Raw genomic sequence first — 17052 nt, forward strand, 5'->3', positions numbered from 1 at the left:
AGGGTTCAGCTACAAAAAGTCATACAGTAGAGAGTTCAGCTACAAAAATTCACGCTGTAAAGAGTTCAGCTACAAATTAGTTACTCTGTAGGGGGTTTAGTTACAAACAAACCCCCTTCTGGAGAGTTCAGTACAAACAGGTTACCTGTAGACTAGAGAGTTCAGCTACAAACAATTCATTCGGTAGAGAGTTCAGCTACAAAAAGGCACCAGTAAAGAGTTCAGCTACAAACAAGTCATCTAGTAAAGAATTCAGCCATCTGGTAGATAATTCAGTTACAAATAAGTCACCTGTAGATAGTTCAGCTATGAACAAGTCACCCAGTAGAGAGTTCAGCTACAAGCAGGTCACCCAGTAGAGAGTTCAGCTACAAACAAGTCACCCTTCAGAGGGTTCAGCTACTTTGTAACTAAGTTATGTAGTAGATTAAAGTAATTATAATAATATATAACTAGTTACATAGCAATTTGTAACAAGGATTAATTAACTGTCCAAAATTGTAACAAGTTGGATAGTTACATCCTGTTGGCCGCTGTTGAGAAAAGTTCATTTATCTAAAATTTGTACAATTATAAAAAGGCATGTTTAAAATTAATCCTTTGCATCTTGTTTCTCCTTCCTGTAGTAAAGAAAAGACAGGTAAAAGGAAACCCCAAAGCTGGCCTATGGCCTGCTTTGGAGAATACAAATACAAAAAGAAGTGATATCTAATCCAAAACAACCAAAATGTAAAAAAAGGGTGCGGCCCCCAAAAAGCCATGGTAAAAAAAGATGTGAAATCCAAATTGGCAGTCAAGAAATAGCTGTGATGATAAATAAATGGCAAAAATTTCATAACAACAATTAAGGTGAATTTGTACCGCCTCCTCCAAGTTTCACTATAGGGCTCAGAAACAAATTCACCTGAATTGTCGTTGTTAAAATTTTTGTCATTTACCTACCATCACAGTCATTCCTTGGCCACCAACTTGGATTTCACATCTCTTTTCACCATGGATTTTTGGGGGTTGTACCCTTATTTTACAGTTTTGCTGTTTTGGATTAGATATTGTATCACCATAAATCTTGAGAGTTACTGGAGTTTGTGCAAGTCTTCTTGCCAATGATCATGTTCTTCTGTTGCGGACATTATAGTACGTGGGTAGTGGAGGGTGGTTTTCCTTACAAGGAAATTTCAAGTTGTATGAGCCATCTTGTTGACAAGTGATTTTGGTGTTCATATATGACTCAAGAAAGTTATTAGGGTCTTCCACTGTTGGTTGTGTTCCAGCAGACTCGATGTTCCAGAACAGTTCAGTGTTAGGTATTTCTGCTGGCAATTGTACAGATACATGGAAAAAAAAGTCTGAGAGTGCATCCCAGGCAGTGGTCTAGACAACAAGCATCCTAACTTGGATGCTACAGCAGTTGGCCCCTTCCCCTAATAACATGGTCTTCTACAAATGTCTAAATAGTCTGCACCTATTAGGATAGACAGTTCACAATTCTTGTCATCTGTAACTGGATGAACCAGTCCAATTTCCGTTACGTGGGAAAGGTGTTTGAGGTTTGTATGCAATAAATTCTGTATAGGTGGAGCAATTCTGGGTACAACTAGCACAGAGATTAGTGTGTGCATTTCATATAATTATATAGACCTCTGTGTGCAGACAATTTGGAACTACATAAATGAAGCCAGGCATATATTATCTCTGCCATAAGGTTGAAAGTTCAGTTTTGTAGCTAATTCTTGCATAACAAATAATCTTTGTGCACCCTCATCAAAGATGATGTCCCTTCTGTTGTAACATTTGGAGAGCTGACCATAGCTACAGCTGTCTTCAAAGACAAAAGCTAGTTTGTGAGGAGGGTCTGACTCTGAATCTGTTGGGGTGAATAACTCTGTTGTTTGTGTTGAATCTTCTGGATTATTTTTAGCGTCACTCGGTGGACCTGAATTGGTACACAAGCTAGTGTGGTGTTTATATTCACAAGTTCTACATTTAAACTTAGAGTTGCAAATGACAACCTTGTGGTAGCCTAAGCAATTGTAGCAGAGCTTGTCTCATTTAACAATTGCAGTATGCTCTTGTGGGTTTATAACCATACTGAGAAAGCATTGTCTTTTATAGTAAACATAACTCATGGGCTTCTATGTATCTGCTGTGTGAGATAAGTGATGCCAGAAGCCAGTGAAGTGAAACCATTGTAATTGAAGTTGTGTCTGTGTGATTAGATTTACTTCAGTAGATTCTTGTCTAAATATGAATTTATTTTAGTATGCTACTTCTAAGGGTCCACCCTATATTGCTACGACCTCTGACAAGATTCCTTCTAATATCACTGGGTAGTTTTCCAAGCATAATTGTGATAAGCAGTGCAGTGTATGACTCTGGGGACTTTGTCAAGCTATGTGTGTGACTTTTATTGAGTCGTAAAATGTTTGCAGACCAGAGAGTGTGTTCACAGGGGTACGAAGTTTTTAAAAAACCTGCATGTGGACATTAATTAGCTTGTATGGCTGCCGATACCTTTGTTTCAGCAATGTAACTGAGTGAGTACAATTATAACCCGTGAGAGGAAATTCTGCCACTAATCATGTTGTATTACCCTACAGTTGTGCCCTAAGATAATTGAATTTCTGGACCCTGGTAAACTAGCATTAAAGTTTACAGCAGGTTTGAATGAGTCCCAAAAGTTTTGCCAAGTTAATGGGTCTTCTGAAAAATATGAGTGTAGGAAGTTGGCTAACACAATGTCCAGTGTTTGTACTAGGGTGATCTGTGCGTACCAACATTGAAACCGGGTCACTACTGCTGACCCGGATGACCCACTGACCCGGATTTGACCCGGATGTGACCCAGATTAATTAAAGCCGAGACGTGCGATAAGAGCTATGTTTCGGCTAGTCTCGAGTGAACGAGCGAGACTACGTTTTGAACGTTCGATTTGTGTTGAGTAAATATTGCAAGTTAAGCCTAGCTGTAGGTTGAAGACCAAAAAAAAAAAAAGAAAAAAAAAAAAGGTCATCACCTACTGACAATAGCCATAGATACCCTAAGTTTCATGCTACATGCTGCACTTACTAATAAATGGGCGTAGCTGAGCATATGTTGGTAACGCAATAAGTGGGTGTGGCTCACGAAAGAGCTACTCAATAGCATTTATAAGTTTTCACGTCGTCAAATGGAACAATTTCGTTTCTCACGTGATCCAATCCGGGTCAGACCCGGATAATTAGTAAACCGGGTCGGACCTGGATGACCTGGAGGAAATGTGACCTGGTTGACCCGGATGACCCGACCCGGTTTCAACGCTGGTGCGTACACTCACCTCATGATCCACATGAGGTCATGGCTGATCTGTGTGTTGAACATCTGGACAAGTATTTGGGGTTTCTGTTGTACTGACGTGTGACTGGGATACTACTGGAACTGTTGCACTTTCTGTAGAGGTAGGCGGATGCACTGCTGCTGGATTAAATAGTGGGGGCAGTTGCGACTTATAAAATCACAGGAAAAGGCAATTTTTTCTATCACTACAGCATAATATTCTTCAGTTTTACAACGATCCACTAGAATCGTCTGCTTGTTTTACGAGGTACCTTTTATCAACACTACAGTACCATGACATCTGAGTTATGGGTTAGAAAATGGATGTCTGTAAGGCAACCTGGTTACAGCACCAGCAATGTACGTAGGAAGAAAATTAGCTGCATAGTAACAATGATTGATTCTCAGATATTATACAGAAAGCTGCACCTATCTTCTGCTATTATCACCTCAATTAACACTGGTCTAGCCAGCACACTAACATGCACACGCCATTTACATTTTCATTAATACATTACCTAAAATAGTTACACAGACAATGTGATACTTCTAAGCATAAACATTACATCAGTCCTAAAAACTACTACATTAGAAAATGGTATGTTAGCAATGCTTTGAAGTTTGATTAAAATAGAAGTTTTTTATTCCCAAAGAGACTCCACCACAATTAATAAGAGAACTCGCGACTAACCACGTTAGCTAATTAGTCATCCACACCAAGAACTATTGTTAACCGCTGAAATATTGTCAACAAAGCAATAGCACAACCAAACCGACATGTTCTTCACCACCCTATTCCGATACCAGAGAGTTAACTGGAGTGCTAAGGCAGGTATTGGTGTCTTAATTTCCTAGAAAATGGGCTGTGTTGCCGTGCGACTTGACAAGCCAGCACCATTATACAGTCACAGTAATTTTGATAGCTGTCTTTCTCTGCTTTCACTTCGTTTACATGAGGCACGGTGATGCCAATCCGTTAATTCTCCTTCGTGGTATAGACTTTCCTTGAATAGTTGCAAGGATATACTCCGGTGTCTAGTCAACCATCTGGTACAACCTTACAGTAGCTATTGTCGCTAATTTTTCACAGTTTTCTCTTACATAAACCAATTCTTGTCGATAGCAGTGTGTATCACTAATAAAAGTGCCGTTTCAGTGACTAAGCCTTGAGAGGAAAGTAAGCTATCATATAGCTTTCCCATGCAGCCTTGTGCATGGCACCATCACTAGCAATGGCATGACGCATAGCTACAATGTCTTTTTCACTGCTGGCAGACCATTTTCTAAAACAGTAAGACACTCCAAGTAGCATCTTCAAAGTATAAATGTCTGAGGAGGAGGTGTTAGAATGATGCAATAAAAACCTCGATGGACTTACTATAACTAAGAGTTAATCAATGCCCTCGACAATTTTATTGTAGTACACTGAAAAAAGAGCATTTTTGATGGCACAGTGGAACGATTGTATCCTGTCAATTAGAGCTGGGCGATATCAAGAATTTTACACCAACGATATATCACCAATTATGAGCAACGATATTACTAAATATCACGATATTGTATTATTTCAAATAAATCTGTTATTTTTTATGTAGGTACTCAAGACTACTACTGATATGTACTACACAGAGTCCACAGCTATAGTGGCTACTACAAGTGTACAAAATCAAACTATTGTACTGTAGTCTGTAATGTATGTCATGTTACTCAAGTAATGTTAGTCTTTCATATTTAGTGCTAGAAACACTAAACTGTCCACTTTGTCTGGTTTAAGGCATGATCTTTTGTCAGATACGATGTTCCCTCCACAGCTAAAAACCCGTTCAGCTGGAACACTTGTAGCACACACACTCAGATACCTTCTTGCTAGTTGAGCAACCAGAGGGTATCAACTTGATTCATTTCTCCACCACTCAAGTGGACACTCTTCAACATCAAGGTGAGGATGTGACAAATACTGATCAAGTTGTTGCTTCACTTTCTCTTGAGGTGTTGAAGGGGCAGCTGAACTATGACCAAGGCACCGACCAAGTATCTTGCTCAAGCCTTTGGCTTTCTTGGCTGGAGGCTGATCAGTAGTAGTATCCTCATCAGTTGACTCGGTGGTGATTCGTTCACTAGAAAAGCACTCAAGCATTTGTTTTTCCACATCTTCCAAAACTTTTACTCTATCTTTAACATATGCCAATTTAAATCTCGGATCCAAAAAACAAGAAAGCTGTAAGAGGTGGTCCACACCTGCATCCAGTACAGGCTCAACATATCGCATCTCCATATCCACTCTAATCCTTTCTTTTATTTCTTTTGCTAACTCAACATCATCTTCCTTATCAACCAATACTTCTGTGGAGAGATGATTTAACAGTGGCTTTACAGCTGATATGGTAGGACACTTCTCTGCTGACAGGGCATCAGTCATCTCCTTCAGAGGTTTAAGTGCTGTAGCAACAGCCTGTAGAACATCACAGTCCTGCCAAGTAGGAATCAAATGTGATGAGCTCCTGTCAGCACCAAGAACAATCCTAATGGCTTCAATCTGTTCAAGCACTCTCTCCACCATATCGTACGCAGACCCCCAGCGTGTTACAACGTCTAGTTTGAGTTGGTGAATTGGAAGGTTCTTCTGCCCTTGTGCAATTACCAAGTCTCGTTTCTTTTTCCAGCTATGAGAGAAGGCTGCAACCATACTTCTGTACGCTCTCAATGCTCGTTGGACACGGGAATCATTTAGGCCTTTATTAACTGCCAAATTCAAGTTGTGTCCAAAAAAACTTAGTCGTAGCCACCCAAGGATCTCGCAGGCTGCCTTAACATTTGAGCCACTGTCTGTAGTAATCCCAACCAACCTGCTCTCTTCTAGTTTTCAATGTTGTAAGGTTTCAGCAAGTACTTCTGAAATATTAATGGCAGTGTGGTCTTCAGGTAAGTAGTGTGTTTGTAAACAATAGGTCTTGATCACCCAGTTGCTATCAATGAAGTGACAAGATAAAGTAATGTATGGGTCTCCTGAAACTGATGTCCAGAGGTCAGTTGTAGTTGAGAAGTATTCCAACTCTCTGCCAGCAATTAGCCCTTCAATTTTATCTCAAACCTGTGACACTAACGATGGTATTGCTACTTTTGTGAAATGCTTCCGAGTAGGTAGCTGGAACCTTGGATTGAACTTGTACAACTTTGCCCGAAAACCAGGTTTATCTACTGTGGACAAAGGTAGCATATCTTTGGCTAAGCAGTTAGCCACTGACTTTGTCAACTGCTTGTGCTCCCTAGACGACATCAATAATAGCTTTTGTTTATCCCATGTAGCCGTGAGCGATGGTTGGTTCGGATCCGGTGCTTTCTCTTTCTTCCGCCCCTTTTCACTGGCACGCTGCACTAAAGAATATTCCTCCGGGTGTTTATGCTTCAGGTGGCTGTGTAAATTAGTGGCATTAGAATCTTTCACCGCTACATTATTGTAGCATAATCGACATTTTGGTGCTTCCATTGAGAGAGGCTGACCATTTGCGTCCACCTCAAATCCAAAGTACTTCCATACTAGTGCCTTTGTGTTCTTTTTTGAGACTAACTCAAAATCACTCGACGAATTTTTGGTAGTGTTTTCGTCACTCTCATCATCACCTTCTTCGAGTTCCGCCATTTACCCCAGCTCAATTATAATTGATTCTATTATTTTCATGCACGCGATAATATCGTCCATGATTTAATAAATATCGTTTAATGTGAATATCGCCGATATCAATAAATACCGTGATATCGCCCAGCTCTACTGTCAATATCTGTTCATCGATTTTGATATTGTCTGTGGTGAAAACAGAATACAGGGATAAACTTACCAAGTAATGGATATATGGCAAATTCAATTAACAGTGCAAGTAATTTTTAAATCTGTATAGCTATCATTGCATTCATATACGTATACATTACATCTGTTTTAATAAACGTCTGTAATTCACTGTACTTTCCCAATGGTTCTTCTGTTCTTACTACTTTGTAGTACCAAGTTCTCAGCTTATGAAGTTGAAACTTCACTGACCAGTTTGGCATGTAGATAAGGAATTTATATTAAAGAATTCGAAAATATGCTATTATGTCTGTTTTTGCAGATCCAGGTATAATATGAATTTGATGCTTTAGTTAATACTAGTGTTTAGATACTGGATGGTTAAATTATGAACATACTATCAAACAGTGCAGTACTTACTGTATGGTTTAATAGGGTTCCTCCCTAAAAGTGACAGGCATTGTGCTATAAATGCTGTGTCTAAAAGCCATCATAGAAATATGATATATTGAATGATGTAATGTACAATGTAATTATATTGCCTAAATGTATTACTCATGTGATCTACCTGAATAAAATGTTGTACCCATGTTGTATTATTAAGTCAGTTCTACTGTAAGATATTCATTATTCAAGCAATTACTTGTCCAAGAGTTAAGCTTCTAGCTCGTGCTACTATACCTACACACTCCGTCAATACAAGAATATCATATATGATGAAATCACACCCTCAATGATCTATAGCTCTGTAGAAAACTAGGCTTTGTACCACGCCCCCTATCTTGAGCTACTACTGCATAGCTGAGTCACATAATTAAAGTTTATAATGTATCTGGTGCAATTCTTTCCTTTGATGCGATATGCGATGGTTCATCAGTAATGAATTATTTTACAGTAGGACCTCCATTATCCAAACACCTGTGTGCCAGTTCAATCGTAAATGCATTCAGATAACTGAATTTGTTAGATAAATGAAGCCCATTCATTTACACACAGAGTTCTGTTCAACTACACTAATAGAACATGCACTTAGTCTAATAGAAAGTAGAGGGCAGTTCACATATACTGTTCAGATAATCAAGGGTTTGGATAATCGAGATTCAGATAATCAAGATCCTACTGTATTACAAAAAAACTATTGACACACAAGTTTAAAGAATAATTGGAAACTTCATATAATGTTTATCTGGTCAAAAATATCACCCAAAACCAGATACCATCCTGGTACCTTGGCAGTATTGGTTAGGTACAACCAAGCCCAAAAGTGCCTCTCTATTATCAAGAGTTAATAATAGAGAGCTCTTGGTACGACCTTATATGCTTTTAATAGATTGTTACAATATTTTTAAAAATGGAATTTTCTACTGACTAACTGCCTGCCTGCCTGCCTGCCTGCCTGCCTGCCTGCCTGCCTGCCTGCCTGCCTGCCTGCCTGCCTGCCTGCCTGCCTTGTCTGCTTGCACTGCCTGCCGGCCTGCTTGATGCCTTCAGGTAAGCATGACTTGATAACGACTATGGCTACGGGCTTGATATTTTCACTGTTCGATGTTGCCTTGTCCCAAGATGTGTCTTTTGGTATACCGCAGTATGTACAATTCACACATCACGGATTATTTCTTTTTGATGACAGCTTAAAATGTCAATTCACGTAGCACGACGCATGGTTCCCTATGGGAATTGTCCATATTTTCCATGGTGACTGGATTGATTGCAGAGGCATTTCTAAAATGTTCTTTATTTGCAACACTGTGTAACAGGCTGAAAATAGGTGAAAGCAAAGCGTAATGACCACTTCACTTGTGAGTCAGTAATTGATGGTTGGTGTGCACGTCCACGCAAACGTTTTATCTCTGGCGCCATCCTTTCTTTTGATGCGGTATGTGTGGATTCACCAGTCATAATAATGTTACAAAAAGTACACAAATACTGTAAGTATAAGCACATGATTGAATTAGGGATGAAATTTCACTAGTATATCTGCAGGTGTAGGTGACCTCCCTTGTTTCCCTACTTTTTGTATGATCCCCAATCAAACTTAAAATTCCTAATTTTCCTTATACTTGTTAATTTCAAAATTAAGTAGGGATCCAAGCTATAAAAAGTAGTGAAACAAGAAATGAATGATGGTATTACAGAATAGCTCTGTGAGAAAATCCCTACATTGGTAACAATATTTTGTTCAATGCCAAAGTAGGCCAAGCTATGCTGTAGTACATGTATATACCATCATTCATCTCTTGTTTCAATACTTTTTATTGCTTAGATTCCTACTTCATTTTAATATATACATATATATATATATATACTAGTTTTAGTTGTTTTGCTATAGCATACAGCTATACCCTATGATTAATTAACTTGTTAAACATACTGAGTAATCTCTGGTGTTCTCTGTGTTCTTCTTCCTTTTTCTGGTTCTCCTGTAATGAAATCAGTCATGAGTCAAGCACTTGAGCTTATAAGCACTTATTTTGAGGTGTTTTAAAGTGCTTACAAGTATTTGTTATTGTGCAGCATTGTGTCTGTGCTGGTAATAAAGTACTTTATGGAAATAGTTTCAAAGAACAAAGGCTGCCAGCTCTTAAATATTATGAAAATGCCTTCAAAGAACAAGGCTACCAGCTCTCAAAAAAAGTTTTAAACATTTAACAGCCAAAATTAAATGTGCTATCAGACAAAGCATTTTGATGCTATGGCTTTTTGCATTTGCATGTATACAAGTGGGCATTTAACAAGAAATTTTTCAGTTGTACTGAAGGCAAATTAAAGGAATGAATACTTACATGACAATTAATACATAAGACACTAGGTTCACAAATATGGTGATGTAAATTGTTACCTAATTTCAAGTAATTAAATCAAGCACTTCATTTGTAATTAAAGCATTTGGTTTATTGAAGCATTTTTGCTTGTGTTTATGTTTAAGGGCTTTGCAGGTTCTTGAGGATGCATTTTTAAGCACTGGACCTAAATTTGAATGACATACATACAATCATCTTAAAATCAATGAATATGAACAAATAATGCTAACAATTAAGTAGACTATTCAGTGTAAGGTCAAAGGAATGTAGTAGTTAATATGCATACTAGATTGCATGAAATCTTGCAGACTGCTAACAGTGCCAACACATGTAACAGTTGACCTGAGAAGAAAATGCACATGTAGCCTTTCTAATGTGAAAAAAGCAATTGGCTGATATAGTGTTACTAAATTTGTAACTCTCCTTTACAACCTTTTCTGTGCATGTAGCCACCACCTTTAATATCAAATATGTGACCAAATTTTGGAAAATCACCCTTATGGTCATGCCTGAAACAATTAGATTTTTTTTTAAATTAGCATCAGAAAACACTTTTCAAATATTTCTAAAAATTTTCAAGGTATCAATGGTTTATTGTATCCTTAAATGTTTATGAATTTAACTTATAATGCTGTGTTTCAGAACTAAATATTTAATGTGCCAAATGTGCGTGCCCATAAGGATGATTTTCCAAAATTCAGTCACATATTTCACACATAGCTTCCAGATTTCTAATTTTAGTAAAGAAATGATTACATGCTAATAACTTGTATTTATTCATACCTGTAATTCTTCTTTGTGTTTTTGTTTAAAAGCTTCTTTTTCCAATTTTTTTGCCTATTTTAATGAATAAATAAATATAAATGAATTATGTATTTATTCATACCTTTGATTCTTCTCGCAGTTTTTTAAAATACTGTATTACTCCTGTTCTGGTCTATGAAAGCAAGATATCACAATATTATTATCAGTCCTGCTCAATTATTTCTACAACTCAGTATGTATCACTTTCATACCACAAATCAAAAGGAAAAGCCAGTGTACATATCACAAATTGCACTGTTCCTGGAATGTTAACATGAAATATACCACTTTAGCGTGCATGGGCGTTCAAAGGCACCATTTTGGGTTTAACTCACATATTGCCCAATATCATGGGAACGTGGTTTGCTCATGGCTTTGATGCCCAACCATCAAAGATACGAGATGCTTTGACTCATTATATTGAGTGAGATGGAGCATTTAATTATGGGTTTGGGTTTACAGGTTAGGCTAGGCTCAGTGTAGTTGCTAAGTTGGCAGTTACTAAATGACGAATGATCAGCACAACAATTATTTGGGCAAAGCATAGATGCAGAATGTGTCAGCATGATATTTATTATTATTTATTGTTAATCAGCAGGACCCTCCAGGGGTATAATGCTGATGTGCAATTACATGTGTACAATTTCAATTAGATACAACTACTAGTGTTGTGTGAGTCAACTAGTTCAGTCCATATATACAATATCTAGGAAACGCTTCAGAGGTCTCATTGCATATATGTGACCCAGTCTGAGAAAACCGGTCTTATCGCCCATGTCAACAGATTCAATTTTTCACCCAGGACACAAAGCTACATGAATAAACTATCTAATTCCACAATCAAAATCAGCTAGACTTGAGTGGTTGGTCTGGTTTTGCTGGCTGCTTTTCCCAAGCCCAGTGGCGATCCGTACGTGTGGTGTGGGGCCTTAATGGAGCTCTGGTCAGCCTGGGGATGACTGTATGTGGCTGTACAGCTCTGTGGTGTTGAATAAGTACCTCTGCTGTGAATTTCCTTTCATTTTAGCCAGTTTTGAGACCTCAATGGCCCAAAACTTAGCCTAATTCATCCCTTGGCCTTCCTTTTCAATTTTTGAACACCATCTTGCCTCCCACCCAATTTGCAGCTCGCCTGATACAGTCAACCTCGGTTTAAAAACTATCTAAAATGGAGGGAAACTTAGTTGTTGGCTACTTGCACAGTGGATGCTCTGGAAGGTAAGGAATTGATGTAAAACATGTGAAAATTTGGTACACATAGCTTCAACCATTGGCGAGCTACAACACAATAAATACTTAAAACCGGCATTTCTCGCAGGCAGCCAATCCAAGGCTGTGGAACTATCACAGTCTAAGATATAAGAGTCAAAAAATGGGTGGCTCGTGCTAACAAGTATGCGAAGGAGAAGAAGAATACAACGTTTTCAGCAAAATTCCATGCAGTGTTACTAAAATACAACAGGGATTACTTACTTATGAAGAATTGTCCTCACTATCAGAAGAAATACATCCCTCCCCAAGAGCCACTGATCGTTTTGCCACTCGCACAACAGCCTTGGGAGAGCAGATCTGTTTGAACTGGACAGCATCCAGCACCTCCTGATAATCAAGACCCACGATAGTGAGTCACACGGCCAAGGAAAGTAGGGCGTGCGACTACCATGAGTTATTTACACGAATGACTAACTCCAATAGAATGCACACTAAAAACCTACCTTTAACACTATTCTTTTGTAAAAACCCTCGCGATACAGCAAAACCTTTGCTATATTGTTATATAAGCATATTACTACTTACAAAGGTCGATGCTGTTGGTGACACTACCAGTAGTATTCCTTCAGTTCCCAAAACTATTTCAAGGGCCAGGAACAATAAAAGCTGAATCATACAGTACAATAGTACTGTATAGTAGGGACCACAAAGGTGTGGGCATGGCCCATGAAAAAGCATCACCAAAAACTAGCCTCACCTTGCCGTGACGATAATGAAGAAGCAATATTGGTTAGGTAAAAATAAGCCCAAACAAGCCTTAAGATCAACCCAAAACACTTTCATCAAGTCGCTATGGATTTTTTATTTAAAAAAAATATTAAACGGAATTTTCTACTGCCTTCAGACAAGCGTAACTTGATAAGGTCATGTACTTGATTTTTTCACTGTTCAACATTGCTTCGGCCGGAAATGTGTCTTTTGGCATACTGGAGTACATACAATACATTCTTCATGGACTTACCAGTGTCCTCCTTTGTGTCCCATTCATCTTTGCTGACAGCGAACAGTATTGATTTGGTGGTAGCATGTGATGGCTTCCTTCATAACAGAAATTGTCTGTATTTCTCATAGTGGCTACTTTGATTGCAGAAGTGCTTTTCAAATAGTTCTTGATTTGTGATGCTGTCTAACGGGTTGAACATACATAGCTGACAACGAACCGTAATGGATATCTTACTTTTCAGATAATTGATAGCTGGGGAGCGCGGCACCATGTTTTTTTGATGCAGTATGTGTGGGTTCACCAGTAATTTTATTTTACAAAAAAAGGTAACAGATAAGTACACAAAAAAAGGTAACAGATAAGTACACAAAAAATTTGGAATTTTCAACTAGAATAGGAACCAAGCACATTGCTAAATAGTACTGAAACAAGCTAGAGTAGTGCATGATATTAAATCACAGTAAAACAATAAGTGTTATATCCCTACTGTGCATTTCCATTATGGTAGCACAATGGGGATATAACACTTCTTATTGTTTTACTGTGTGATTTAATATTGTGCAGTAGTTTCAGTACTTTTTGTTGATGTTCTATGGTCCCTACTCTAGTTAAAAATTCCAAAAACTTTTGTGTACTTGTATGAAATAAACATCAAACAAGATGATAAGCCATATGTACTGTTCTCACCCTACCAGATGCCAATTCCCCTAAGACATAAGGTTGAGCAAGAGCTCAACCAATAGAGGCCACAGGAGTTATAAGTAAAGTTGATCAGCCAACCAATTGGTGTACTGGCATGGTAGTAGTCTAAAAAAAATCTGGAGGGGTTCGCATATGCATAGATGTAAAGCCATTAAACCAGACCATGCTTAGGGAAGTACATTCCATGCCACATGTGGAAGACACTTTAGCTCGACTTCAAGGAGGGGATGTTTTCAAAGTTAGATGCCAATAGCAAGTGCCTTTAGCTAAGAACAGAGGCCATCTTACTACCTTTATTACATCTTTTGGGTGTTATTGTTTTAATAACCTAACCATTGGGACATCTAGCACCCCAAAAATGTTCAGAAGCAGATGAGTTATATTTCCCAGAGTCCTTTGTCATTTGGATGACATATTAGTTTTTGGTGGTGACAATACCGAAAAATGACACTCAACTACAAGCTGTGCTGCATAGAATTCATGATGCTGGAATGACCCTTAACTGATGAATTGGTAAAACAGAAATTACCTTCCTTGGTCACATTATCAACCAATCTGGTATCTCTGCTGATCCTGAGAAGCTGTCAGCCATCAATGAAATGCCTCCTTCTACAAATATTACTGAACTACGGAGGTTCATGGGAGTTATCAACTCTCCCAACTCTCTGCCCCATTGTGTACAGTACCAACCAAGCTTGGTTTTGGGGCCCAGACCAAGGTGTAGACTAAAATATATGCAGACACATTATTCTTTGGTCTTGGGGCAGTACTTCTTCAGGCAAAGGGTACATCTTGTCACCCAGTCGCATATGTCTTTTGTTCTGTGACAAACCCTGAATGTGGATATGCCCAAATAGAAAAGGAGGTGCTGGCTATTGCCTGGGCATGTGAAGAAGTTCAGTAGCTACATTATTGGAAATTGCATCCCCACCAGAGACAGACCGCAAGCCCCTTGTACCACTGCTGACTTGCAAACACTTAGAAAATCTTTCCCCCATGAGTACTCCAATTTAGACTCTAGGTTTAATTACACTGTTGTTCATATTTCTGATAAATACCTTTATCTACTTTCCAGGGCACCTCAATATACCCCCTCAGATGTCCAGAGTTTATCACAGCAAGAGGATATTGAATATTGTATACAAAGTGTTACCTCCCATCTACTAGCTAGCGAGAAGCATCTGTAGGTCTACCGTCAGGAGCAAGTAGAGGATCCAATCATTAAAACAGTTGTATCCAATTGTCAATCTTAATTGTGACTGGGCCTGCGAAAATAGGGCATGTGGGCACAAACTACACCCTGTCACACAATGGGTCATATCTCAGTACTGGAATAGAATATCTGCATTCTATAATTACATTCTATTGCCAATTAAATGAGTAAGTGCTGAAAGTTTCATGGCCATAGCTTAATGGTATCAAAAGTTATGAGCCATGAAAGCTTGAAAAATTAGGCAAATTTCATGTGCCCACATGCCCTATTTTCACAGGCCAGTCTGCACAATTAGCACTCTTCACTCCAAGAGGACCTAAACCCTCCTGGCCATTTTGTGGTGAGCTAAGCCTATACAGTGGGTTGTTGCTTTATGGGAGCCATATTGTTGTACCCCTCAAACTTCATACTGAGACTATGATAATATGCCTCCTTGGAAATTGCAGTGACTTCTGCTCCTATATCAACCTTAAATACCACTTTATTGTTATTCATCATTGCTCGGATGTACCAGGCTGTGATGGATTGTTCAGACTTGTCGCTTATGGCATCAAGGTAACATTGGGATGTTTCTGTTTGGGCATCATCTTCAAGATAAGCAGTGTCTTTAGATAGCATTTCCACTGTTTTACAGAAGCACATCTTGCCGAAATGTCCATGAAAATTGCAAGTTACATGTTTAGCAGGGCAGTGGTCTCTACCATGACTTTTACTACATCTGGAGCACAGTGACACTTTTGTCTTAGTGTGGATAGGTGTACCTGTAGGTTTTGTTTGACATACTTTAGTGTTCTTTAAGAATGACTATTGCTCTTTAACTGCCTCTCTTTGGCAAACAAGTTTCTTGGGGTAATGATTCACCATCTGGAGTCATTCTGACAAACTTCTATCATGGATGCCAACTACTAGCTGGTTTTGTATCATCCTTTCTTTCAGTGTGCCATACGTACAGTGCTTTATCATGCTGTAGAGACTAGTGATGTACTTAATTCCTCCTCAGTTTGCACTCTGGCATTGAAACATGCATGCTCAAATATTACGTTATTATGCACCTTATAATGGCCTTCAAATTTCCAAGCACCTCTGAATATTTCTTGCAATTCTCGCCAGAAAAGTTTGTGGAAGTAAGGACTTTATCAGCATCTTTGCCCAAACAATACAGAAGCATACTTACTTGTCTTTGTCTTCTTTGCACAATCCAGACGCTACTCGAAACTGTTCAAAATGTCAATGCCACTTGGGTCATTCATCCAGAGAACTGAAGTTAAATGGCAGTGGAGGCTGGAGTGATACATTGTAAGTGCAGTTCTTTCAGAGTCACTTCTGACACCATATAACATGTACTCACAATTAATTGACACAATAGTGCATGCCACAGAATGTGTCGGCATGATACAGCTACTAGTGGTGCATGTACATGTGTGAGTCAACTAGTTCAGTCCATACAACATAGACCTATACAGCCATGCTGGTACCGACTATTTGCACTTGCTAATGCACATTCACTGCCATTCTCATACATCTCTAAAGCCTCAAATACAAAATTTATTAACTTTGTAGTGCTATGTATAGAGTGGTATATAAACAAGATTGAAACTGATAGAAAATCATACAACATATGCCATGGATAGTCACAATATCCCTCCCTAATTACACACATGCATCTCACATGATCTATTACATAATGTACTATAATTACAAAATCACAATACATAATTTTACTACAGTGTCTATTACTACATCTCCCCTTTACAGGAGATTACGTCACATTCGTATCAGATATTATCAACTTGGGAGGATTTGTTACTCTCATACTTCTGCAAACTGCAGGTCAGAAGTCATATTCACTGGGGGATTAGGATGGTAGCCATATGTGGATGTTGAATTAGATCACTGTTTCTTCTCACTTTCCCTTGTGGAGTCGTTACTGAGTAGGATCTAGGAGCAACTTGTTCCCTAATATTTGTAGTGTAGTAACATTAGCTTCTGGTAGCCAAACTAACTGTCCTGTCTTGAGAGGTGGCAAATCTCTGGCTCCATGGTGCTTATCAAAAGTGTTCTTTTGTCTTGTCTTAAATCTCGGGTTTCTCTGCTCTTGTGTTGTTGGGACTGTTGTACAGAGAGCCCTATTCATCAGAAACTGTGTAGGGATGTATCCAATCTCAAGAGGAGTGCTGTAGCATGCTAAGAGAGCCAGATAAGGATCCCCTTCCTTCTTTAG

The 17052-nt window shown here is 38.6% G+C and overlaps 1 protein-coding gene across 2 annotated transcripts in view; it reads right to left on the reverse strand.

Moving 5' to 3' along the window:
* LOC136265225 (uncharacterized) overlaps window positions 1-17052 on the reverse strand; it is a 73743-nt gene that overhangs the window by 20002 nt on the left and 36689 nt on the right. For both annotated transcript variants that reach the window (XM_066060080.1, XM_066060081.1), the window contains 3 exons: window positions 10784-10834; window positions 10681-10734; window positions 9468-9516 (listed from right to left, as the gene is read on the reverse strand). In XM_066060080.1, the coding sequence (XP_065916152.1) occupies window positions 9468-9516; window positions 10681-10734; window positions 10784-10834 (154 nt within the window). The remainder of the gene's footprint in view (window positions 1-9467; window positions 9517-10680; window positions 10735-10783; window positions 10835-17052) is intronic.

The sequence above is a fragment of the Dysidea avara genome, chromosome 8, assembly GCF_963678975.1.
Source record: "Dysidea avara chromosome 8, odDysAvar1.4, whole genome shotgun sequence".
In the NCBI taxonomy this organism is placed as follows: Eukaryota; Metazoa; Porifera; class Demospongiae; order Dictyoceratida; family Dysideidae; genus Dysidea; species Dysidea avara.